The 24351-nt window shown below is 45.9% G+C and overlaps 1 protein-coding gene across 1 annotated transcript; it reads left to right on the top strand.

Annotated features, from left to right (window-relative positions):
- Positions 1 to 736: 736 nt before the first annotated feature.
- LOC123067437 (cytochrome b561 and DOMON domain-containing protein At3g61750) lies at positions 737 to 2959 on the top strand. The gene is made up of 4 exons (XM_044490233.1): positions 737 to 1073; positions 1489 to 1888; positions 2158 to 2444; positions 2534 to 2959. The coding sequence occupies exons 1-4, from the start codon at positions 903 to 905 to the stop codon at positions 2792 to 2794; spliced, it is 1119 nt and encodes a 372-aa protein (XP_044346168.1). The 5' UTR covers positions 737 to 902; the 3' UTR covers positions 2795 to 2959.
- Positions 2960 to 24351: the final 21392 nt, after the last annotated feature.

Raw genomic sequence — 24351 nt, forward strand, 5'->3', positions numbered from 1 at the left:
TCTTGAATAAAAACAGTGTACACTAAACATACACCTTCCATAGAAGGATTTCATGTTACAGTCTTGCTAAGTTTTAGTCGATTGAGACTTCATTAAGTCTCAATCGATACTATATCCGTGAGATTTGACCTTAAAATCTATGCAAAAATTGTAATAAATAAATAAAATAGTTTTTGTTTCTCTCTTGCATGTTAGTCAGTCCACCTTGCCACACCCGTTTCATGTTATTCGGCTAGGTTTCTTCGGCAACAACCGCGCCACAGTACATCCCGCCGTACTCCTACATCCGCATCGGCCAGTGCCGTCTTCGTCACAGGACCGTCCGAGCTTGACCGACACTCATACGAGCATCATCCACACGGCAAAGGTCAAAGCCAGACGCGCTCCGCTGCCCACCACCGCTCCCAGAAAGCTCCGCCGGCACACCGCTCTCGCATCACCGTGGTACGGCGACACGAGCGCACACCGCGCGCCTGTTGCCACCTTCGCACTCCACCACCCTCCCCGTCCGGCCCCCGAACCTCCATCCAGATCTGAGCGGCGAGGACACCACACACACGCGCGCGCGCGCCGATCGGGCGAGAGGGACTCCCAAACCGGCGCCGCCACCAACCACGCTTCCCCGACACCCCGATCAATCATAGGGCGCCCCCAGCCGCAGTGACACTGTGTGGTGCACTGACGCGCCACCGGCAACAACCTCAACAGCAGAGATTAAAAAGATCGGCACTACCAACCGACTGCAACCTCCCAACCCCCCTCCCCGCCTCCTAAACTCCTCTCCTCCCGCACCGCAGCCGCGCAGCTAACACGTTCTTGCGCCGTCGTTGTGTCCCTGGCATTGCTGTGCGGCCACCACTGTCATTCTGCCACCGACGGAGGAGAGAGCTAGTGAGATCAGCATGGTGCGTGTGGTGGTCGCCGCGGCGGCGCTGGCCGCCGTGCTGGTGTCTGTGCTGGCGCCGGCGGCGACGGCGCAGATGGACAGCTGCAGCGGCGACCTGCCGTTCGCGCTCGTCGGCAACTACTCTGGCCTCGCCTGCCAGCCCGTCTGGAACAACTTCGTGCTCCGGGTATGTCGCCATTGTTCTGCTCCTGATGGTAGATGGTTGAGATCTAGCTGTAGAATGTAGGCTTCTTGAGACCCTGTTCAAGTTATGGCTAGCTTACCTGTGGCACAGAACTAGTGATAAGAAAGTTCATGCGAGGAAACAATAGCAGTACTGGTAAAGCTGCAGATATCCATGAATCATTACTCATTTTCTCAATGATTCAATTCAATGGGCTAGAGTTGGCATGGTAGTGTCAGATCAGAGCAATTTGGTACGGTGAAAAGCAGGGGACCAAGCTGTAATGGGGTAATAAGCGTCTGTCTGTCCTGATACCTCGAGTGCCATGTGCACTTCTCACAACTCAGATGATCTAGTAGTAGCTATCAGCTCACCACCGCAATAGTAACAATCAATTTGATTTGCATGCGATTTGCAGTACCACCAGGACAAGAACAACGTGCTGCGGGTGGTGCTGTCGACCATGTACAGCACGGGGTGGGTGGGGATGGGCTTCTCGCGGGACGGCCTCATGATCGGCTCCAGCGCCATGGTGGGGTGGATGGGCAAGAAGGGCCTCCCCCACATCCGCCAGTTCTCCCTCCGCTCCAAGTCCGGCTCCAAGGCCGCCGTCGTCGACCGCGGCTTCCTCGTCTCCAACAACCACGACCACACCGTCGTCGTGCAGCAGGCCAAGATCTACGTCGCGTTTCAGCTCAAGTTCTCCTACCGCCTCTCCCACCAGCACATCATCCTCGCCTTCGGCCCCGGCGTCCCCGTCAAGAACAAGCTCTCCAAGCACCAGGACAAGACCTCCTTCACCTTCGACTTCACAACTGGTAACTAAGATACGAACTGTTTATATGCAATTTCTTAGTTGCAAGCTCGATAAAGTTGATCATGTGTCGGTTACCAGGAAAAGTTTTCAATTTTTTGAGGAAAAGTTTGTTGTTTCTTTAAGCATCGTCGGTTGCACCACCTTTACATAGCATAGTTGCCAGATCAACATCATGCCGTACGACAGAATGCCTTTTTTCAACATTATCATTACTCTATTCAGAAGATTCAGAAGATCTTACAGCGTACGTGTTGGCCGATGTGCATGCAGGGAAAGGATTCGCCGACGGGCCCTTCCCCTACGGCCTTCGGCGGGCGCACGGAGGGCTCAACCTCTTCGCCTGGGGCATCCTCATGCCCATCGGCGCCATCCTGGCGCGCTACTTCCGGCGCATGGACCCGCTCTGGTTCTACCTCCACGTCGGCATCCAGTTCGCCGCCTTCATCATCGGCCTCGCCGGGGTCGTCGCCGGCGTGGCGCTGTACAGCAAGATCCAGGCCGACATCCCGGCGCACCGCGGCCTCGGCATCTTCATCCTTTTCCTCGGCATCCTGCAGGTAGACCAGTCACTCACTGCTATGCTTTCATGCTCAGGTGTATGTCTCGAATGGTAGATTCTGAATGTTGTGCAAAAAACTGTTGACAGGTTCTGGCATTCTTCCTAAGGCCCAACACGGACTCCAAGTACCGCAAGTACTGGAACTGGTACCACCACTGGTCGGGCAGGCTGGTGCTCTTCTTCGCCGCCGTCAACATCGTGCTCGGGATCCACGTCGGCGGCGGCCACGACTCGTGGAAGATCGGCTACGGTTTCAACCTCGCCATCCTCCTCATCACCGTCATCGGGCTCGAGTTCATGTTGTGGACCAGGTGGTCTAAGAACAGCGCTTCCACGCCGACGTATTGAGCTCTGTCACGACGGGGGGGCTCTGTTGATCCGGCGATGGCTATGCCCTTGTTTTTTAATTCTTTTGTTCTTTTCTATTCTTTTCTGGTCTGTTTTTGGTTTTCTTGTGATTTTATTTTTGTGAAATCCTGATGACTGAAATATAAGTGCAGTAGGTCCTGCTAAGCATGGTTCACCTACAGAAGTATGATGAAGACCCAAATATTACGACGGTATAAATGCACCAACAAGAATGTTGAACAACACACGAATGCAGCTCGTGAGCCTATACGACCGTATGAAAAATTGTGGCACAAACCGCAGGCTGGGCATTGCAAAATCCAACCTGAAAATTCAAGGCTCCACCCTGGGCAAGCCAGAGGCGAGAAAATAATACTCCCTCTGTTTCTAAATATTTGTCTTTTTAGAGATTTCAAATGGACAACCACATATGGATGTATATAGACATATTTTAGAGTGTAGATTCACTCATTTTCCTTCGCATGTAATCACTTGTTGAAATCTCTAGAAAGACAAATATTTAGGAATGAAGGAAGTACTTCTTTTCAAATAAAATAATGAAGCTATGCTCAATTTAGGAAAATAATGATAATAACTCACTTTGGGCTTTTCGGCTCGGTTTTAAGTGGCACCTCGGCCCACTATGGCCTTTTGTGTCGGGATGTCCTAAGCCCAGATAGTCAATACTACCCCCCTTGAGTTGAAACTTTGGCAAGAAAGATATATGGGTCCAAATAGTAGTAACTATTATAAATCCCACACTTTGATACGGGTATTTATTATTATATGTTTTCAGCGCGTCTATTTTGAATTATTTACATTAAATTTATATATTTTTTAACATAGAGTTGCAAACTTCAACTATTGTTAAAGTGCGTAAACAAATTAAAATGTTAAATTTTGTTATATTCATTTTCTGGCACAGTTAAGATGATTTCAATGGTATCATCTTTTAGGAAGCCAAGGGGGCAGGGCGCCACGGCTTGTTATTGCCGGAGAATGGGTAGAGATCACCGGAGCTAGCGGAGATCATGATGACCCTCCTGGTTCGAAGATCCTTCACAACAAAGCCATAGGGAAAAAATTCAATAGAGCACAAGTTATCTTTGGTGAATTGGCGAACTGAAATGAGACTAGTTACGACGTGGGGAGAGAAGAGAATGTCCCGAAGATGAAAACTGTGAGGTGGGAGGGTGATCCAGCCGGTGGCTTGGATGGGGAGATGAGTACCATTTCCAACAACAATGCTAGTGAAATGAGACTTTAAAGAAGGATTCGAGAGGTCGAGGTTACTAGGGTTGCCGATGACGTGGGAGGAGGCGCCGCTGTCGAGGTACCACTCGTGTGGAGCGGAGCCACTGTTGGGGACACCATGGGCACTATAGGCGGCCTGGAGCATGGCCAGGTGATCCCAGGAAGGTGGTTGGGGTGGCGCCGTGGGGGGGGGGGGTAGCCGGAGATCTGCATCGGGTACGCTTGCGCATGCGACCCGGGCCGCGGGCCGAGCACGCCGGCGGCGTTCGGAGGAACCCGACCAGGGCGCGGGTTTGGGATGGCCATCCCGTAGGGCGCGAAGAACCCCATATAGGGATTGTACGCCGTGGGTGGGGGAGCTCCATGACCACCCGGATCGCCGCGGCCATGACCACGGCCACCGCGGTCACCACCATCGCGAGCGCCAGAGCTGCGGCCAGCCAGAGAGCCAGGACCCTGATCAGTGGCACGATCAGCGCGGTCGCCAGAGCGAGGAGCCGAGCCGCTAGAGCCGGAGGGACCGCCGCCCCCGGTGACAGCGAGGATGGTGGCCGGCTCATCGGCCATGCGCTGGGCGAGGTTCTCCTCGACGAGCTTCAGGCGAGAGAAGACCGTCTCGAACGGTGGCAGAGGAACCGTGTCCCCGAGCACGACGCGGATGGTGTCGAGGCGTTTGTCGATGCCGTGAAGAAACTGAGTGGTGAGATCCACTTCAGTGACGGCGTGCTCGATGTCGGCCAGCCCAGCGGTGAGGAGCTTCATGCGACGAGCGTACTCGGCGACGGAGAGATCTCCCTGTTTGAGATTGCGGTATTGGCGGTTGAGCATCATGTACTGCGCCGCGCGGTTCACCAAGAAGTAGTCGCGGATGCGATCCCAGAGATCATAGGTGGTGGTGGCCCTGACGACATGGTCGACGAGGTTATCGGCGAGAGTGGAATAGATCCAGATGTGATGCCCCCGATTTGTCTGTACACTAATCATACACGCAAACGTGTACGATCAAGATCAGGGACTCACGGGAAGATATCACAACACAACTCTACAAATAAAATAAGTCATACAAGCATCATATTACAAGCCAGAGGCCTCGAGGGCTCGAATAGAAGAGCTCGATCATAGACGAGTCAGCGGAAGCAACAATATCTGAGTACAGACATAAGTTAAACAAGTTTGCCTTAAGAAGGCTAGCACAAACTGGGATACAGATCGAAAGAGGCACAGGCCTCCTGCCTGGGATCCTCCTAAACTACTCCTGGTCGTCGTCAGCCGGCTGCACGTAGTAGTAGGCACCTCCCGAGTAGTAGTAGTTGTCATCGACCGTGGCGTCTGGCTCCTGGGCTCCAACGTCTGGTCGCAACATTCGGGTATAGAAAGGGGAAAAGAGGGAGCAAAGCAACCGTGAGTACTCATCCAAAGTACTCGCAAGCAAGGAGCTACACTACATATGTATGCATTGGTATCAATTGGAATATGGGTATCATATCTGGACTGAACTGCAGAATGCCGGAATAAGCGGGGGATAATTAGTCCTGTCGAAGACTACGCTTCTGGTAACCTCCATCTTGCAGCAGGAGAGGAGAGTAGAAGGTAAGTTCACCAAGTAGCATCGTGTAGCATAATCCTAACCGGTTGTATCTGGCACTTGAAAGAGTGTGTTTTATTAAGTATCCGGTTCTAGTTGTCATAAGGTCAAGGTACAACTCTGGGTCGTCCTTTTACCGAGGGACACGGCTATTTGAATAGATAAACTTCCCTGCAGAGGTGCACCACATTTCCCAACACGCTCGATCCGCTTTGTCCGGACACACTTTTCTGGGTCATGCCCGGCCTCGGAAGATCAACACGTCGCAGCCCTACCTAGGCACAACAGAGAGGTCAGCACGCCGGTCTAAATCCTATGGCGCAGGGGTCTGGGCCCATCGCCCATTGCATACCTGCATGTTGCGTACGCGGCCGGAGAGCAGACCTAGCAACCTCCATTACAAAGGAAGTTGCGTTACGCGGTCCAACCCGGCGCGCGTCGCTCAGTCGCTGACATCACGAAGGCTTCGGCTGATACCACGACGTCGAGTGCCCATAACTGTCCCCGCGTAGATGGTTAGTGCGTATAGGCCAGTAGCCAGACTCAGATCAAATACCCAGATCTCGTTAAGCGTGTTATTTTGAAGTAACCATGAACGCCGACCAGGGCCAGGCCCACCTCTCTCCTGGGTGGTCTCAACCTGCCCTGTTGCTCCGCCTCAAAGTAACAGTCGGGGGCCGTCGGGAATTCAGGCCCACCACTACCTGGATGGAGCCACCTGCCCCTTCAGCCCCCATCTCCAAACAGTATCACCGGTAATGTAACAGTGTAAAGTATATACTATATGCCCGTGATCACCTCCCAAAGTGATCACGGCCCAGTAGTATAGCATGGCAGACGGACAAGAGAGTAGGGCCACTGATGGAACACTAGCATCCTATACTAAGCAGTAGGATAGCAGGTAAAGGTAACAACAGTAGTAGCAAGGACATGCTATGCAACATGATAGGATTAACGGAAAGCAGTAACATGTTACACTACTCTAATGCAAGCAGTAGAGAGTAGAATAGGCGATATCTGGTGATTAAGGGGGGGGGCTTGCCTGGTTGCTCTGGCAAGAGAGAGGGGTCGTCAATGGTCAGCAAGCAACAACAGCGCAACGGTGGCAGCACCAAGTGATGGCACTATGCAGCGGCGGCTTGAGCAGTAGGAGCAACAGCACGAAGCAGCAGCAGTAGCGGCACGAAGCAGCGGCAGTGGCAGCGCCGCATGCAGCAGTAGGCAGAGCAGCGCGCGGCCGCGGCGACGCAAGCAAAGGCGCAGCGGCCGGCCAAAGCTTGGGCGACGCCGGCGTGAGGCGCGGCCAAGGCACGACCAGGGGCGCGAGCGCGCGTGCCGCGTGGACGAGGTACGCACGGGGCGGCTCAGGATGCAGCGGGAGCGCGTGCGGCGTCAGGCGGCACACACGCACATATGTACGCGTACGCGCGAGCTCAGATGGTCTCAGGGATGGCAAACAACGATGAATCGAGGCGAAGTAAAGGGGGATCCGGAGGAGAAGCTCACCATGAATCCATTGGCACGCCCGGGGAGGGTTGGGGTGGAACGGAGATGCGGTGGTGATGGCGAGACGGCGACGGCCGGATGAAGAAGACGAAGACCGCGTCGGCTATGCAGCTCCCCGCCTCGTTCCAATGCCCTGAACGGACGCGGTAGAGCGCGGCGAACCTCCAGGATGTGCTCCCGGATGCCGGAGAGGCCGGTGGACGCGTCAACGACGGCGAGGCAGCGGTGACCGCAGGAGCCTGCGAGCTCAAAATCGAGCCAGAGGAGAGGGGGCGATGGGGATCGAGGGGGGAATGAACGAGGGCGAGCTAGGGTTTCTGGGGGACGCCTTAGTAGGCCGAGGGAGGGTGCGGATGGCCGGCACGTGGCCCTGGCGCCATGGATGGCCGGCACGCACGGCTCTGCCTCTCCCCTGCGAGAGGTAGGGGAAAAGGCCGGCTAGCTGGGCTGGGCCTTGTACAGTGTTAGTACTGGGCTTAATTGAACAGGGGGGATTTCTCCTTTTCTTTTCTATTTCTTTATCTTTTTTCTATTTTCCAATTTAGCTATTGTTTTTCTAAATAGTTTAGTGATCAAATGAATTTTGTAAATTATGAAACTTTGCACAAAAATGATATGAAATATTCTAGGGTTGCACAAAAAGTAATGAGGGCATTCACAATTTATTTGATTTTCGGTTTGAATTTAAATGTGTTGAATAGGTGCTATTAGGTCTGTTTTAAATACTTTAGGGGCATTTTAACAACTCAAATAATGTTTGTTTATACATGTAAATTATACAGTGATTATTTTCAACCCAACAAACATTTTTTGTTTTACCGTTTAAAGAAATATTATTTTGACTTGAAATTTAAATTTGAATTCGACTTTGATTTTTATTAAGTGGCAACGTGCATAGTAATCATGATGACATGCCCACAATTAGGGGGTATTACTGTAGCATGATTCTCGTGGTGTTACACCAGAGCACAAGATGGGCGTCGAGCTCGCGCTGGAAGGCGGTGGCATTGGCCGGGAGGGGCTGCTCGATGATCTGGGCGACGCCATAGCGGATGAGAACAAGGAGGAAGAAGTACTTCCACTTGTGATAGTTGTGGTCGGAGAAATTTGATATGGTTCTGGATGCTGTCGCGGAAGATGGGATGGGTGGACGGAGCGGCGGCGAAGGAGGGCGGCGGTGCCGTGGAGGGGGAAAAGAGAGGGGCGAACTGAGATCCGAGCGAAGGGGAGGAACCGCTTTGGGTGGAGGGGATGGTGCCGAAGATGAGAGGAGGAGATGTGCCGGCTGTGGTGCCGGCGCCGGTGGAAGAGCTGGAGAGAGCTCCCGACGAGGTGGCTGAGCTGGTGGCTGGGGAAGTGGCGGAGGAGGTCGAGTTCTCAGCCATGGGAGAGGCACCTGGAGTCTGATACCAAGTAGGACGATCAAATGTTTTTTGTCATTACCCACACATGGTACAACATATAGAGCGCTAGAGCAGTTACAGAAGCCCGAAGGATGTGGCACGCAGGCCAGGGCGTGATCTATGATCCTATATACTAGGAATACTGGTACGATACACGTTAACACTTTCGATACTCCTTGACTGGAGTCGATAGAACTCTGGCATAGATTCCTATCATCTCCTCGGGGTAACGTGGTTAGAGTTTCTCATCGTGTGCGTGTGATGGCGAGATCTTGTGTCAGACAATTCAGATCGATTCCGGGGTTCAACGAAGCCGACTATGGCTCCCGGACACTAGTCCTTAGGATCATGTGCCCGAAGAGTTCCTAACTGTCACAAAGACTTTAAATTCCCATTGCCTTGGGACCATGGAGGAAAAGATAGAAGCGGTAAATGTGTGATTGCGTTGTGAAGCAAAGTGGGCATGTTATCATCAAGGTTATTGTTCTAGAATCGTCAAGAAACACCTACACTATGCACGGATCTTGTTTAGATGAATGCAATCCTTCAAGAGAAACAATCGCATAGCTTAGAGCAACTCTAGTAGAGTCGCCGTATTGGCAGGCTCCATATAGTTTTTTTAGGGTTGACTCCATATAGTATATGGTACATGGATATGAATGCTGCTGAGGGAATGCCCAAACATAGATTCACCATAAAAGCATGCTCCATAATTTTTTTTCATGTGAGACCCATGTATGAGTGCCCACCAATTCGAAAAATGTTCATCAATTTTAAAAATAGTCAAGAATTTATAAAATGACCATGAAAATGAAAAAAAAATCCATGAGTTTGATTTTTATGTGGATTTTAATAATGTTCACAGGTTTAAAAAAGGTCACGTATATATATATAGCAATATTCTAATCATGGTATTAGAATAGTTATTTGGATCACACGCCGCCTATATAGGGCCCGATGAGGATTTTCTGAACCCACTAAAAAAGCCCGAGCCTACCCCCGATCCTCTCGGCCTCCCACCTCCCCCGACTGATGCGCACCACCCGCCCCAGATCGACTCGCCGCCCGCCCCGCCTGCACCCCGTCCCAACTGACGCCGCCGCCACCGTGCCTCTCGCACTCCGCCCCAACCTGCCCCGCCGCAACCGGCGCCGTCGCCCCCGCGGTGCCCCAACCGGCGCCGCTGGGACCTAGCACCCCCGCACGCCACCGTTCACCCCCCTCGCGGCCACCTCCACTCCTCCCCAACGGCCGGCGTGTGACCCTCCTCCTCCACGGCCGACGAGCTTCCTCCACCCTCTGATCCAGCTGCCGCAGGGCCCCGGGATCCCCGTGTGTTGTCGCTGGGCCATGGATCCCCGGGCGCCGCCGCAGCATCCTGGATCCCGAGCGCCGTCGCCGGTCCCTGGATTCCATCTGCTGCCGCTCATCCAGCGCCATGCGGAGGCTCCTCGTCCCGAGCTCTACGCGGTCCCGGACTCCGACCACCATCCACCGGCATCGTTGGATCTCGGAGGTGCCTCCTCCTCCTCCCCCTTGTGCTTCACAGCCGTCGGCGACCTACCTCACACGTCGGGTCGAGACTCCTCCCGCGCAGTGCCGAGGACAACAGTGAATAAAAATCGCCCTCTCCCTTTCCTCATTCTATGTACAGTGATGGTACTATTCTATTGTTGAAGAATCACTGCATTTTGATTGATTTATGTTATAGTGTGTGTTCTGAAGTTCATGTTCTCAATATCGTGAAATTCAAAATACTATAACTGAGAAAAGTTCAGAAAAATATTTTTGGTTCCTGGAAGTTCATACATTCTGTTCGTGGAAAAAATCGCGTAGTGCTTCAAAATGAGGTTCTCTGGTGCGTAAATCATGATCAGAGGAGAGGAGAAAAAATAGTGGAATAAGACTTGTGTGAGATGAACAACGTTTGACAATACAACTTTGTTGTTTCTTATTTTCTTATCAATGAGATTTTGTCAAACTTTGATGAGAGGATTAGGTTGTTTTGGCTCTTCCATGTTGGTATGTTTCTCTACGAAAAAAATGCTACACACTTGTGTGTCTAAGTTGAGCACGCATGTTAATTCCTGCGAAGGGAACCGTTGTTGCTGTGATGGTATACTATGAAGAAAATGTTAAAGCATGGTGCAAACTCCATATATTTACGCCTAACTAGAAACCTCATAATACATACTGTTGGTTAATGGTTTCATACTTTCATGTGCGTATACTTGTGCTCAAAATATTTTCTTTATAAATGCAAAAAAATATTTCATGCATGCATTGAAAAAAGATATGATCTTTCTTGTTCTACGGGAAATCTTATGAAGTTTGCTTTTCAATTAACTTCCGTGTAACTTCAATTATTCATCCTAAACCTACCACCTTTGAGTTTGCCGGGAAAAATATGTAAGTGCAAATTTTCCATCTTGGTAGTGATCTGTAGTAGAACTTTCTGCTACTGCACACACTCGCAAATAGGACATTTTACAGGCCGCCCGTCCCAACCTTCACCGCCGCCTGCATCCCTCCGACGTTGCCCCTCCCAGCCTACATCGCCGCCTACATCCCGTGAAATCCTCGGCCCCCGGAGAGCCGCTTCCTGAACTTCCGGTCAAATCTGACCGGATCCCGATGACGTCCTCCGCCCTGGCGACGTGAGCGCTCCCTTTCCCGGCTCCACGCATCCCTGCGCAATCCCCTCCCCTGGATCCTTGACGGGCTCCGACGCCGCGTCAACGAACGCCAAGGTCGTCGCCTCACTCCACCATGAGCACCACTACATCCCACCCCGCCACTGCACCCTGCCTTCCTCCCGCTCCCACTACTCCCAAATCGCCTCCACCCGTCGCCGTCGTTGCCCATGGTCGTGGAAGACTGCCGCCTGTTTTGTTTGTGTTGTGAAGAACAAAATAGAGTTGCCTGAAGATTTGGAGCAGTTCAAAGAATCTCACAGTGGAAGGAATCATGTGGGAAAAAGTTGCTTTCACCCATCCCGGTGCTGCAACAAATTATGTTGATTGTGTGTCATCACAATTTTTTTATCTATCATGCGGTGCTACTTCTCTCTCTCTCCCTATCTCTCTCTAATTGATTCTAATCCAAAGTCGACAGTGCCCCCAAACATCTACTTATTAAAGAATGGAAACAAGAAGTTCAAAAATAAAATAACAAGAAGTTCAACTTTTAAAAATAAAGCGCTTCAAAATTTCAAAAAAATGATTAAGAAAATCAGATTAAAAATTTATAAAAAAACTCATATATTTTCACGTATCCAAGAGAAGTTCAGATTAATAACTGCCAGAAGTTCATGTACTAAATGGTGTGCATTTTGTATTAAAAAGAATAAAAAACCAAAGTCTAAAAGTTTTTTTGTTATAAGTTCAAGTCCTTTGTCAGAGAAAGTTAAAAAAATTATTGTGAGAAAGGTTTGTACAAAAAAATATCATTTGTGTAACACTGACGAGTGAACGAGAAAATTACAAATGAAAATACGACATAGAAGTTCAACATGAAAACAGCAGGAAGTTCAACTACTACAGTGAATGAATTTCAGATGAAAAACTTTTAAATCGTCGCGAGTATGAAAAAACGATCAACACGGGAAAGTTGCGTGTTTAAATCAGCTTTCCACCGGTATATTACTTGCTCAATTCCGGTGAGTGTTCCGGTGAGTGGATGGAGAGCTATGGGCAAAAAAAGCACGGAAAAACAGAGAGTAAAGTTCAAGTAGACATGCCGAGAAGTTCAGGTTCTTCACGCAGTGCATTTTCGAAGAACCTGTTTCGTGATAAAGGCAGAACAAATGATTTTGCCATTTTTGAAATTACGTGAAAACAACTAAGAAACCATCAACATGAAAAAGTTTCGCATTTTTCTTAGCTTTTTAACGGTATATTATTTGTCCAATGCTTTTTAATAAAAAACTAGGATTTTTATTCCCAAACTAGAAGTTCAAATTAAAAAATCAGAGAAGACCAAATTAAAAAAGAGGAGCATTTCAAAAGATTTTGTAAAAAACAGATTTCCCCTATTCTATAAAAACTAGAAGTTCAAAATAAAATAACGATGTGGTATCATTGTTTATATAAAAAAGCATTTTCCCCGTTACTAACCAATAAAACTAAGAAGTTCAAATTTAAAAATGGTGAAGTTTGATGTCTATAAAAAATTCAGATTTTTTACATTATTAAAAGTAAAACCAAGAACTTCAAATTTTTAAAAAAAGGAAGTTTAAAAAAACTCAATTTTCCTCGTTACTAAAGAATAAAACTATGAAGTTCAAATTAAAATAACTGAGAAGTTCAAAGTTTGTAAAAACCTCACATTCTCGTTACTAAAGAATCAAACTAATAAGTTTGAATTAAAATAAGGGAACAACTAAAAAGTTTAAAAAGATTTTCCCCATTTTTCCGAAAACTAGGATTTTCCCTGATATTAAAGATTAAACCACGAAGTTACAAAATAGAAAAAGACAAATTCGATGTTTATTTTAAAATCAAACACAATTCTTTATTCAACAAAATAAAATATGTGAAGTTCAAATTAAAATAACTGAGAATTTCAAGGTATATAAAACCCTAGGATTTATAAGCTCAAAGAACAAAAACAAAACAATGTCATTTTGGGCATTTTTCCCCAATACTAAAGATTAAAATTAAGAAGTTCAATTCCAAAAAAACGGAGTAGTTAAATGTATGTAAAAAACTCAGGTGTCCTAGTCACTAGAGAATAAAACCAAGAAGTTCAATTGGAAAAGCGGAAAAGTTTGATATTTATTTGAAAAATTGGACTTTTCCAGTTACTAAAGAATAAAACCAATTAGTTCAATTCCAAATAACGAAGAAGTTCGATGTTTCTAAAAAACCTCCATTTTTCACAATTCTAAAAACACACAATGAAGTTCGAATAAAAAAGGTAGAGCGGTTCGATGTCTATAGAAAACTCAGATATTTTCATGTAATCAAGAGAAGTTCGGATTAATAACTATGAGAACTTGAAGTACTACACTATGTGTATTTTGTATGAAAAAAAGAATGAAAAAGCAAAGGCTAAAATATTCGTTTCTAGAAGATCAAGTGCTCGGCTTGAGAAAGTTCAAAAATTCTTATGAGACAGGTTGAAACAAAATACGTGACAGAAGTTCAAGGTGAAAACAGCGGCATGTTCAACTACTACAGGGAATGCGTTTCAGATAAGATTATAAAACTAGAAAACAAAAAGCTTAAAAGGTTTGTTGTAAGAAGTTCACGTGCTCCTCCGTTCAGGATTCGGAATTTATATTGCGGGACATCCGACCTCCAATTACATATTTGAAAATGGCAAAAATGACGTCCGACCTTCAATTGCGTGTAATTCAACGTATACACAAAAATGTGACAGAAGTTCATAGTAAAAACAATGAGAAGTTCAAGTACTGCAAGGAATGCATTTCACGTGAGAAAATAGAAGTGTAGAAAAATAAAAGCTTAAAAGGAAGTTAAAAAATTCTTGCGAGAGAGGTTCACCTCGTATTTCCATGTTCAATTTTTTCCGTATAAAAATCGAATACAATTCTTTACTCAAAAATATAAAAAAGGTGAAGTTCATATTGGAATAACAGAGAAGTTCGGAGTTTATTAAAACCTAGGATTTACCTGTTCAAAAAATAAAAATCACAACGCCATTTTTTGGACTTTTAAAAACAACTCATAAACGAAAAAAATGGTTGCTAGAAGTTCAAGTGCTCGGTGAGGAAAAGTTCAAAAAATTCTTGTGAGACAGGTTCACCGTGTATTTAGATGTCCAAAATACATAAAAAAATATGTTGTTTTTCGTGTTTTAAAATAATTCTCTCAAACGAGAGAGAAGTTCAAAGTGATAATAAACAGAAGTTCACGTACTACATGGTGTGTATTTCATATATGGAAAAAAACAATAAAGTGAAACAGAGTGAAGTCAAACAGACATGCCCTAGAAGTTCAACTACTTCACATAGTGCAAAAAACAGCACGTCAAAAACAGAGTGAGGTTCAGACAGACATGCCCGTGAAGTCCAACCACTTCACGCAATGCGTTTCCATTTGCAATGAAGGCAGAAATCATGATCTCGTCATTTCTTTAATTTACTTCAAAACCACAGGAATATCATGTGTGTAAGTTCAAGTCCTCGATCGAAGAAAGTTAAAAAAAATATTGTGAGAGAGGTTTGTACAAAAAGAGTATCATTTGTGTAACACTGACGAAATGGATGAGAAAATTACAAAGGAAAATACGTCACAGAAGTTCAACATGAAAACAGGACGAAGTTCAACTACTATTGTGAATGAATTTGAGATGAAAAACTTTTAAAATCGTCGTGAGTATGAAAAAATGATCAACACGGGAAAGTTGTGTGTTTACAATAGCTTTACATCGGTATATCACTTGCTCATTTCCAGTGAGTGGATGGAGAGCTACGAGCAAGAAAAGCACGTGAAAAACAGAGTGAAGTTCAGGTACACGTGCTGAGAAGTTCACGTTCTTCACGCGGTGCATTTTCGAAGAATCAGTTTCGCGATAGAGGTAGAACGAATGATCTCGCCATTTTCGAAATTACTTGAAAACGGCTAAGAATCAGAGAAAACCATCAACATGAAAAAGTTTCGCATTTTCCGTAGCTTTTCAACGGTATATTATTCGCCCAATTCCGATAAAGTTCGTAGAAATTACGGCGAAGATACGTTTTTCATCATTTTCGAAACTGACTTAAAACCGTAAAGAATTGGGAGAAACAATACATACCAAAAAGTTTCGCATTTGTTCAAGCTTTCCAACGCCATATCATTTGCTGCATTCGGACGCACCGTTAAAAAATTAGCTTGAAAATACGAACTCGGTAGGACTTGGACCATTTTCTAAATTACTCTTAAACCATTCAAAATTAGAAAAAAACCTTCAAGATCAAAAAGTAGCGCATTTTCATAAGCTTTCCAATGCCATATCATATGCCTTCATTGGATTAGCCGTTTAGAAATGATATCGAAAAAACGAACTCAGCTGTTCGGTTTATGAAATTTTACGTTTTTCCAAATTAATCTTTAACCATAGGGAATTAGAGAAAACTTTCAACATGTGGAAGGAGCGGTTTTGCAACAGCTTCCAACGCCATATTATATGCCTTATTCCGATAAACGGTTTAGAAATGTGATCGAAAATACGATTCACGTTTTTTGTGCGAAGAAAAAACGGTTTTCAAAACTACTCTTAAACCGCTTATATTTTGCCAAAAATTTAAGTTGGGTCATGATATTGGGGTCCATAGCTTTCCAACGGTATATCGCAAGCCCCATTTGGGCAATGTTGGCGAAAGTTCAACCTAGTTCACGGGAAAGTTCAACATACTATTAGCGGGGCAGGTCAGGTTATGATCAGAATATTATTCTGATCCCGTGATCAGAATAGTGTTTATGTATATATGTATGTATGTATGTATATATATATATATATATATATATATATAAACTGAACAAAGACTAAGTGAAAAATAAGTAAAAAATAGAGAGAAAGAAAAACCAGACCAGAAGCATCTAGAAGCTTTCCAAAACCGGTGCAAAAAGGGTAGTGCTGCGACCCAAATTTTCATTTTTTTCATCTCCACTCTTATATTCGATGCTTGCAGGCGACCAAGCCGAGGGAGGGAAGCAACACAGCCTCTGCACATATTCTTTCTCCTCCTCGATCATTCACCACTTCCCATCCCTCATGTGGTCTCATCCTTCCCAATTGGGCTCGGGTAGAGAACGGGTCGACTATACCAACACTATGGAGTGCGGCCACGAGGGGTTGATGCTGGGGCTTGGCCCGGGACATAGCATCCATCGGACAGTTCTTTCATGACCGGCGTGACGTGTTGTCCTCGGCTATCAATCGTCGCATCTCGTTGCTTAAGCAAACGTCATCACAGGCGCCGTTGGACATCTGCTATGGCGTGCAGGAGATCCACCCACCCAACACGAAAGTTAGCCACTGGAATGTTGATCATCTGGTCGACATTTTTAGGTATTATGTTGTAAAAAATTTACATGTATATTTTGCTAAAAATTCTGCTATACTTTTTTGTTCTAATTTATGTCAATTTTCCTTTAAAATATTGATCAATTTTCATACCTTATTTGAAATTTTGTATATGTTTTTTGGCCGAGATTTTCTAAAATGAATTTTGGCCATTTCACTCAGACAGGTAAAAATTGTAAATCAAAATTTAAAACCTTTTTTGAAGGCAAAATTTAAAACCTTGATTAATGCACAGACTGGAGATACATATTTCAACTCACACCTGTGTGAGTTTAACTAGCGGAGAGCGACCAGACATAGTGTTCCGTTAATCGGCTAACCATCAAATATTTTATTAGTTCAGAATATAAAAAAATTAAAGTGACCATAAAAATTAAAAAAAAACATTAAATCCTTACATCTCCATTTATTTATACTAATTTAGTTTAACTCATCGTACCTTAGTGAGTCACTAATATTTTTTTGTTTTTATTGTCACATTATTTACATATATTTTATAAATTACTAATTTTTTGGTATATAGTTGTAGTAACAACTAATACATCTCATTATATTAAGGTACAGATTAGCATACACTTTGTGCTAAACTAAAATGATGCTTTGTTGAATGAATTATTTTATTTTTTTGTTTGATGTGTTTAACAAGAAAAATAATTGATATATTATTCCACAATTATTTGATGTATTATATTATTTTCCATGTCATCCTAAAAGTCTATATAATTGGTAGAGTGCTTATAGAATATATGGATATAACAAACTTGGAAATGATATCTGGAGTTCCAGGATATGAAGTGGATGAGTCAAATTTGAAATTAAAAAAATTGACAAAGAGCAGGAGTTTATCCTAGGTTGCACTGTTGCACTTTCGCATGGTGCCGGCTCTACTGACCCCATATAACATTTAAGGCCAACCCACTTGACCCATTGGTCTAGAGTTTTTGGGTGGGCCAATGATCCAGTGGGCTGACACAGTGACCCAGCCCACTTCCATCTTAATTCATAATTCAATAAGAGTTTAATCTATTTTGGCACGACTGACCGAGAGAAACTAATTTTACGTTTTGCATATTATTTTCGTTTATCTAAAACTGAAGTCCTGTTGGAAAAAGGTGGAAATTACTCAAATATCATTTTATTTATACTGAACTTCTTTACCTTGACAAAGTTTAGCAAGCCATTAATATTTGTTGTTTTTATTATTGCATTGCTTGGATATATTTACTAGATTGCATTTTTAGTATGTTGCTATAGTAACAACTAAAAATCTCTTTTATATAAAGGTACACATTGAATACACTTTCGATGTTTACTATAAATACATTTGTAGTGCTAAACTAAAAATGTGATTTCTTGCAACATTTATTTTATTTATTCTGTTGAGTTGTTTATGAATAATCCTTTGTTATGGTAGTTTTTACTATAAGTATGAGCAAACTAATATTTTAACATTGTTCCAAAAGTAATATATGAATTATATTATATATATATTTATTTTGTCTGACATCTTCAAATATCTATATAATTGGTGGGAAGCCTTTAGAGTATATGATTGCAGCAAACTTACAAGGGTGTATGGAGTTCAAGGCGACATAGTTTAGGTGTAACAAAATAGGTATTCTAGATTTGCAAAAAAAGGAGAGATTTTTCTAGAATGTATGAAGTGTAAACCCTAACATCCCAAAGTATGAAGAATTAAAAAAAATAGTATTTTGTTCTAGGTTTCACTCTTCCATTCTGCTCTCAGTTCATTCATTAAAGAATCTGATGAGGACATCAATACCATTGTTACACCCACAACCCCTGCTACTATACATACTGGACCAATTACTAGAGCTCGTGCACGTCAATTAAATTATCAGGTACTTTCGTTTCTTGGTAATGATTCTAATGTTCATGAGAATATGATGCTGCCTAAATTGGATACATCTGTTTTGCTTAGAAATGAAGGGCCTAGCTTGGAGAAGGATGAATATGGGAGCAAGAACAAGCATGAAGATGATGGCATGCGCAAAGGAAACAAAAACAGAGTTTCAAGTGATGATTTCAGGACTTTGAAGCCATCATAATGAGTGCATGAAGTCCTGGACGGAATATACAAGATGCCACTTCACAAATTTCGTCCAGAGGCTATTATAGATGCCGCGTCATCTTATTATTGGGCCAGGCCCATGTAATTTTGAAATACATAAGTATATGTTGTTTTTAGAGTCCGTATGTCTAGGGAAACAAGAGATAGGGTTGGTTTTGGACCAACATGGGCCACGTTTCACTAATGTCCTCAGCCTCTAGCTAGCCTCTAGCTACCTAGTGTTGCAAGTATGTTTAAGCATAAAACAAATAACCGATAAATTCAATGCCTATAGGTAAAATATCATGGTTCTTGCCCTAGCTTAGGGAACACTCTATTTAGCAGTGAACTGGACCGAACTTCAATACGTTTTACGATAGATATAAAAATGTTCATCAAAGTTTGAACTGATTATGATTTAAAAAAAATACTCATGACTTTTAAGAATTGTACATGATTTATAAATGTTCAAAGGTTTGAAAACAAATCATAAATTTTAAAAAGTTAAATGATTTAGAAAAAAACCATGAATACATATTCATGAAAAAAATGAATTTCTAAATTGATCACGACCTTTTCAAAATATTCTTTGATTTGTTTCTTTTGGCAGATTTTAAAAATGCTTAAGGATTTGAAAAGTTCATATATTTAATAAGAACACAGAAAAAGAAAAGGCAGACCAGAAGCATCTGGAAGGTTAAAAAAACCAGTGCAAAAAAACGCTATATGAGCCGACGCACTGCGAACAGGCGCCACTAGAGAGGAATGTGCGTTGCGAAGAAACCTAGGATTACCCTGACGCGCGCTTTTCCTGCTATGTATGTATACATTGGGTCGGCCCAACTAGCTCGTTTCCATTTTTTGTAGCTTCTAGACTGGGTTTTTGCGTCTTGTTACTTTATTTTTTTCACATTTGTTGTTTTCCTTTTTTCATTTGGTTTTTATTGTTTCTTTTCTATTTGATTTTCCTTTTTTCCTTTTTATATTTCATTTACCTTTTCTTTTCTTTTTATTTCTTTTTCACTTTTCCAAATTCATGATTACTTTTTTGAAATTCTTAAACATTTTTGTACAAATTCATGTTTTTTAAATCGTAAACAATTTTTTTGGAATTGCATACATTTTTTTGAAATTTTGAACAACATTTTGAATCGGCCAAATATTATTAATTGACGAGTAATTTTGGATTTAATGAACATTTGTTTGAGACGATCCTTGAAGAGGAGCCAACAAAAAAATCTTGACCTTGATCGGGACCTTGGATGGCCAAATGAGCTCGGCCAAGGGGTCGATGTCGTCCTCCTTAGTGACTATGGAGTAGGCCTGTCTGGAGGAGAAAGGTGTACTAGAACGCATGCACACTGCGTCGTGCATGCAGCATGTACTCGTATGCAGATGCTGTCAAGTGTCAACCCTCCTGTCGCAGAAGGATAGGCAGCCGCTCGTCTGGAAGCGCTCCAGCCGCCTCGCGAGCAAGTAACCGAAGGCGCCGCTCGGCGCACAACTAATGCCGTTGATGTGTTTTTCGTCTGTATAAAAGCATCTCCAACACCCGCGTTAAAAAGCACGCGCGGGGATAAATTCGTTTTTTTGCACGTGGGATGTTTTGGCACGCTCCAACAATGATGGGAAACTAGCGCGCGGTGAAAGGCGGCCGCTTGCGTGCTACATTTGACGCGCCGCACGCGCCTATAAATTGCAGCGCCCTCTGCCGCTCTTTCCATCTCTCCACCGCCTTCTGCCGTGCTCTGCCGCCGACAAGCCACCATCGCGCCACCATGCCGCCTCGCTGCCAGCGAGGTACGGGCTATCGCGGCGTCCGCGTGCGTCCGTCCGGCACCTACTCCGCCAAGATTCGGTCCGGCGGCGGCGGCATGCGGCTGCGTCTCGGAACTTTCGACACCGCCCAGGAGGGTGCCCGCGCGTACGACGCTGCGGCGTGGCGCCTCCTGCGGTCCCGTCAGGACATGAACTTCGCCGACGTGGCGATGCGGGAGCGCGCACATGAGTTGGCGCCTTTCCCGCGGCTTCTCACCGACGAGGTCGCAAGCACCGGAGGCGGGAGCATCGTCTCAGACTGGCCGAGATGGACGAGCAAGCCATGGCGCTGTGGAGCCATCGCTTCCCGGAAGACACCAACAAGGAACAGTTCTTCGCCCAGAGGAGGGCGAAGAGGGCGAAGAGGAGGGAGGAGCGAGCCGACTATCGCGAGGACAAGCGAACGCGGAAGGCGGTCGCTAAATACAACCAAACGCTAGGAGATGCGTCCTCCTGGAACTCCGGCGACGAGCGGTTCCTTGACGCCTACGCTCCGACGTCGGAGAAGGACATCACTGAGACAGAGTCCGAATCGGACGAGTAGTAGTAGTAGGAGAATTATCTACGAAACCAAATATGTATCGAATCATAGTAGAAAAAACTGAAATATAGCGCGCCTGCTGGAGCGGCGTGGGTGCGCTTTAATTTGCGGCGGCCGCTGGAGCCAGCGCACCGCCGCGCGCAAAAACTGGCTAACCCGACACTGTATCGTGACTTTTAGCGCGCGGCGCGTTGCACGGCTGTTGGAGATGCTCTAAGCAGGAGAGATAAGATAGAGCGCCATTAATTAGGCAATGACTCATTGAGCCATTATAAAAGCAACTCCAATGGGGCGACCCATTTCGTCCGCGACCGTCCATTTGAATCGGCGCGGATAAAAAAGCTGACCTAACGCGTCGACCCAAATAGACGCGCGTCCGCTTTCGTCCATCTGCCGACCCATTCCCGGCTCATTTTTGAGTCTGATTTGCGTCGGCGCGGACATAGGACGGACACGCGCGCTCGTCCTCTTTCCTCACCGGACCCGCTGGTCGGTGGCACATTGGATTCACACCCTCGCCCGCCTGCTACGTCACCGACGCCGCCGGCCATTTTTCAGATAAAAATGGATACATAGATAATTCTAGTATACACAGATAAAAGGAAAAGACCACTACTCGTCGATTTCTGACTCCGACTCTGTAGTGTACTCCTCCGACGTCTGAATGTAGGCGTCAGCATACGCCTCGTCTTCAAAGTCCCAACCCGCTGTTTCTCGTAGCTTCAGTTTCAATTGAGCTGCCTGCTTCCGCGAACACTTGTCCTCCCGATAGGCGGCTCGCTCCCTCCTTCTCGCGTCCCTCTCAAACCTTCTTTGCTTGTAGAACTGGCGCTCGTCGACGATGTCCTGCGGGAAGCCTCCGTGCCACACCATCAAGGCTTCCACGTCCTTCTCCACGATGGCGAGGCGACGCTGCCGCCTCAGGTGGACACGACGATCCTCGTCGGTGAAAAGCCGCGGGAGAGGCGCCAGATCCTGCGCCCGCTAGCTCGACACGTTGGAAAAATTCATATCCCGGCGAGGTCTCAGGAGGCACCACGCCGTCGCATCGTGCGCGCAGCCCGCCTCGTCTGCGGTGTCGAAGGTGCCGATGATGAGACGTTTCTCGCGATACCAGATCTCGGAGGAGAAGGCGCTGGAGCGGCGCTCGCGGACTCCGTGAAAATCCAAAGCGCCCAGGCGACGAATCAACATGGTGGCACAGAGGCGGCGAGAGTGAGCGGCGAGCAGAGGCGGCGAGAGTGGACGGCGGACAGAGTGTGGAGGGAGCGTCTTCTTTATAACGAGCGCCGGCCGCGGCGCGTGCGCGAACCTTTCCCGCGCGCTGGAGCGTCAAAACCAGCGTGCTAGGCCGCTTTTCCTCGCGCGCGCGAACCTTTCTCGCACGTTGGAGTGTCAAAACCAGGGTGACGCATGATTTAAAACGAGCGCGGTCATGAGATGAGTCGGCCCATTGAACGCACTGCCGACCCAAAATTAAAAAATGACGGACGGCGGACGGGTGACCGACTCAAATGAAAAAAAACAAATAAAAACGTCGTCCGTTTAGGTTGGCCCGTTAGAGTTGCCCCAAGGGTCGTCGGCGCACGGGCAGGCCACACTCCCACACTCTCAACCGAAAGACACTCGCTGTCATCGTAAATGAACGCACCGAGGACACCTTGCGGAGAAAACGAGAACGGATGCTGCACTACACCTGTGGAGTTCGTGTCGTAACGTGACCATGCAAAGCTGTCACGTCCAAACACACTATGTCTTTGAAGCGCAGGCTGACAAGCACCGTGGCCGTCGCGCACGCATGCGACAGTAGGAGTGCACTGGCAGTGGCACACCGCGTCATGCGGCTTGTACTCGCCTGCCGATGCGGTCAAACCCACCTTGTCGTAAGGATAGGCCAGCGGCAGTGACTCACCGTTAGATCGTCTATGGACGCGAGTCCCGGCCTGAAGCTTACAGCCTAAGGAAAAGGAGGCCGTGACTCACATGGACGGGCATGCACCTGGGTTTGGGTGCAGCCGAGAGGACGCTCCAGCCAGTGAGTTTCAGTTACTTGTTCTGTGCTGTTTCTGCTGTAAAGTGCTGCTACTTTACTGCTACTCCAGAAAATAACAACAATCTCCGGTTGTCCGCAAGCAACTGATCAAAGCCGGGCGAGCGAGGGAGGATGGTCCGGCGGGAGCGGGCTGCTTCTAACGAAATGGCAGCGGCGCGTGTCAGTGCAGCTGCACCGCCTCAAACTCTTCTCTTATTACTAGTTCAGAAACAACAATTTTGCTTCGCGAGCCACGCAGCCTCTTCCTCCCGACGTCGCCGGCTCGCCGCTCATCCGCCAACGCTCCCCGCGACGTCTGGAAACGGCAGTAACCAGTAACCGATGGCCATGGACATGGTTTTCCGGCGCCGCGCGCCATGGCAAGGCCAAAACTGCAGATGTTACTCTACACTGGGCTGTGCCACGCAATAGAAAAAGACCACGGGATTTTGAACAAACAACTTGGTTCTCGAATATACAATTCGTCCACACGAAGTACAGGACCAAGTTCTTTATAGTAGCATAATAGCGTTATGTTAAAATATTTTATGTTTTTGGATTTTGATTTGTATGTATTATCTCCAGCGTTTAGTGCCGCCCTGCTACCAACTTCCAACGCTCAATAGCACCATAAAAGTTGTATTCTTTAAAAAGAAAAACAAGCGAGTCGATAAGAGAAGCATGGATACATACGAGAAGCCACTCTCATAATCTTAAGGGTAATTTATATTTTTCGTCCTTGAACTGCTGCAAAAATATAGAAATTGTTTTTTTTCTGAACTTGTGGCACACTTTATTAAAAGTTTAAAAATAGCTACATCTTTTTAACCAGCTCGGCTAAGAGGAAACCAAGTGGTTCATCACCCCAAGAGATAACAACTCGGAATCAAAATACTTTCTTGCTAAAGAGTGTGCCACCATTTTTGCCTCCCTTGGGCAGTGAACAAAAGAGGCTGATCCAATCCTCTGCGCTATATGAAAGCAATCAACAAGGATAGTTGTATATGGACTGAGTATTTCAGGCACCCCATTGCAAGCATTAATAAGCTCTAGACAATCAGATTAAAAAACAACTTGTGAGCATTCCACTTTGCCCACAAGTATCACTCCGTTTTTCAGAGCTAACCCCTCTGTTGATGGATCATCGAGCACATGATCAAATAAGAAAGAGCCACCTGACATCGCCCCCCATCGATGATTACAAAGTACAGCCGCTGTAGCTCCCCTTCCATTGTCCATATAGCATGCACCAACATTCATTTTATACACATTTAGCTCTGGTTTGGTCCATTTAGCAACCTTGGTTTGCTCAT

This window comes from Triticum aestivum, chromosome 1A (assembly GCF_018294505.1).
Source record: "Triticum aestivum cultivar Chinese Spring chromosome 1A, IWGSC CS RefSeq v2.1, whole genome shotgun sequence".
In the NCBI taxonomy this organism is placed as follows: domain Eukaryota; kingdom Viridiplantae; phylum Streptophyta; class Magnoliopsida; order Poales; family Poaceae; genus Triticum; species Triticum aestivum.

Coding starts and splice junctions, on each gene's coding strand:
- LOC123067437 (XM_044490233.1), top strand. CDS start 903: ATGGTGCGTGTGGTGGTCGCCGCGGCGGCGCTGGCCGCCGTGCTGGTG. Junction 1,889..2,157: donor CACCTTCGACTTCACAACTG/GTAACTAAGATA, acceptor ATGTGCATGCAG/GGAAAGGATTCGCCGACGGG. Junction 2,445..2,533: donor TTTTCCTCGGCATCCTGCAG/GTAGACCAGTCA, acceptor AACTGTTGACAG/GTTCTGGCATTCTTCCTAAG.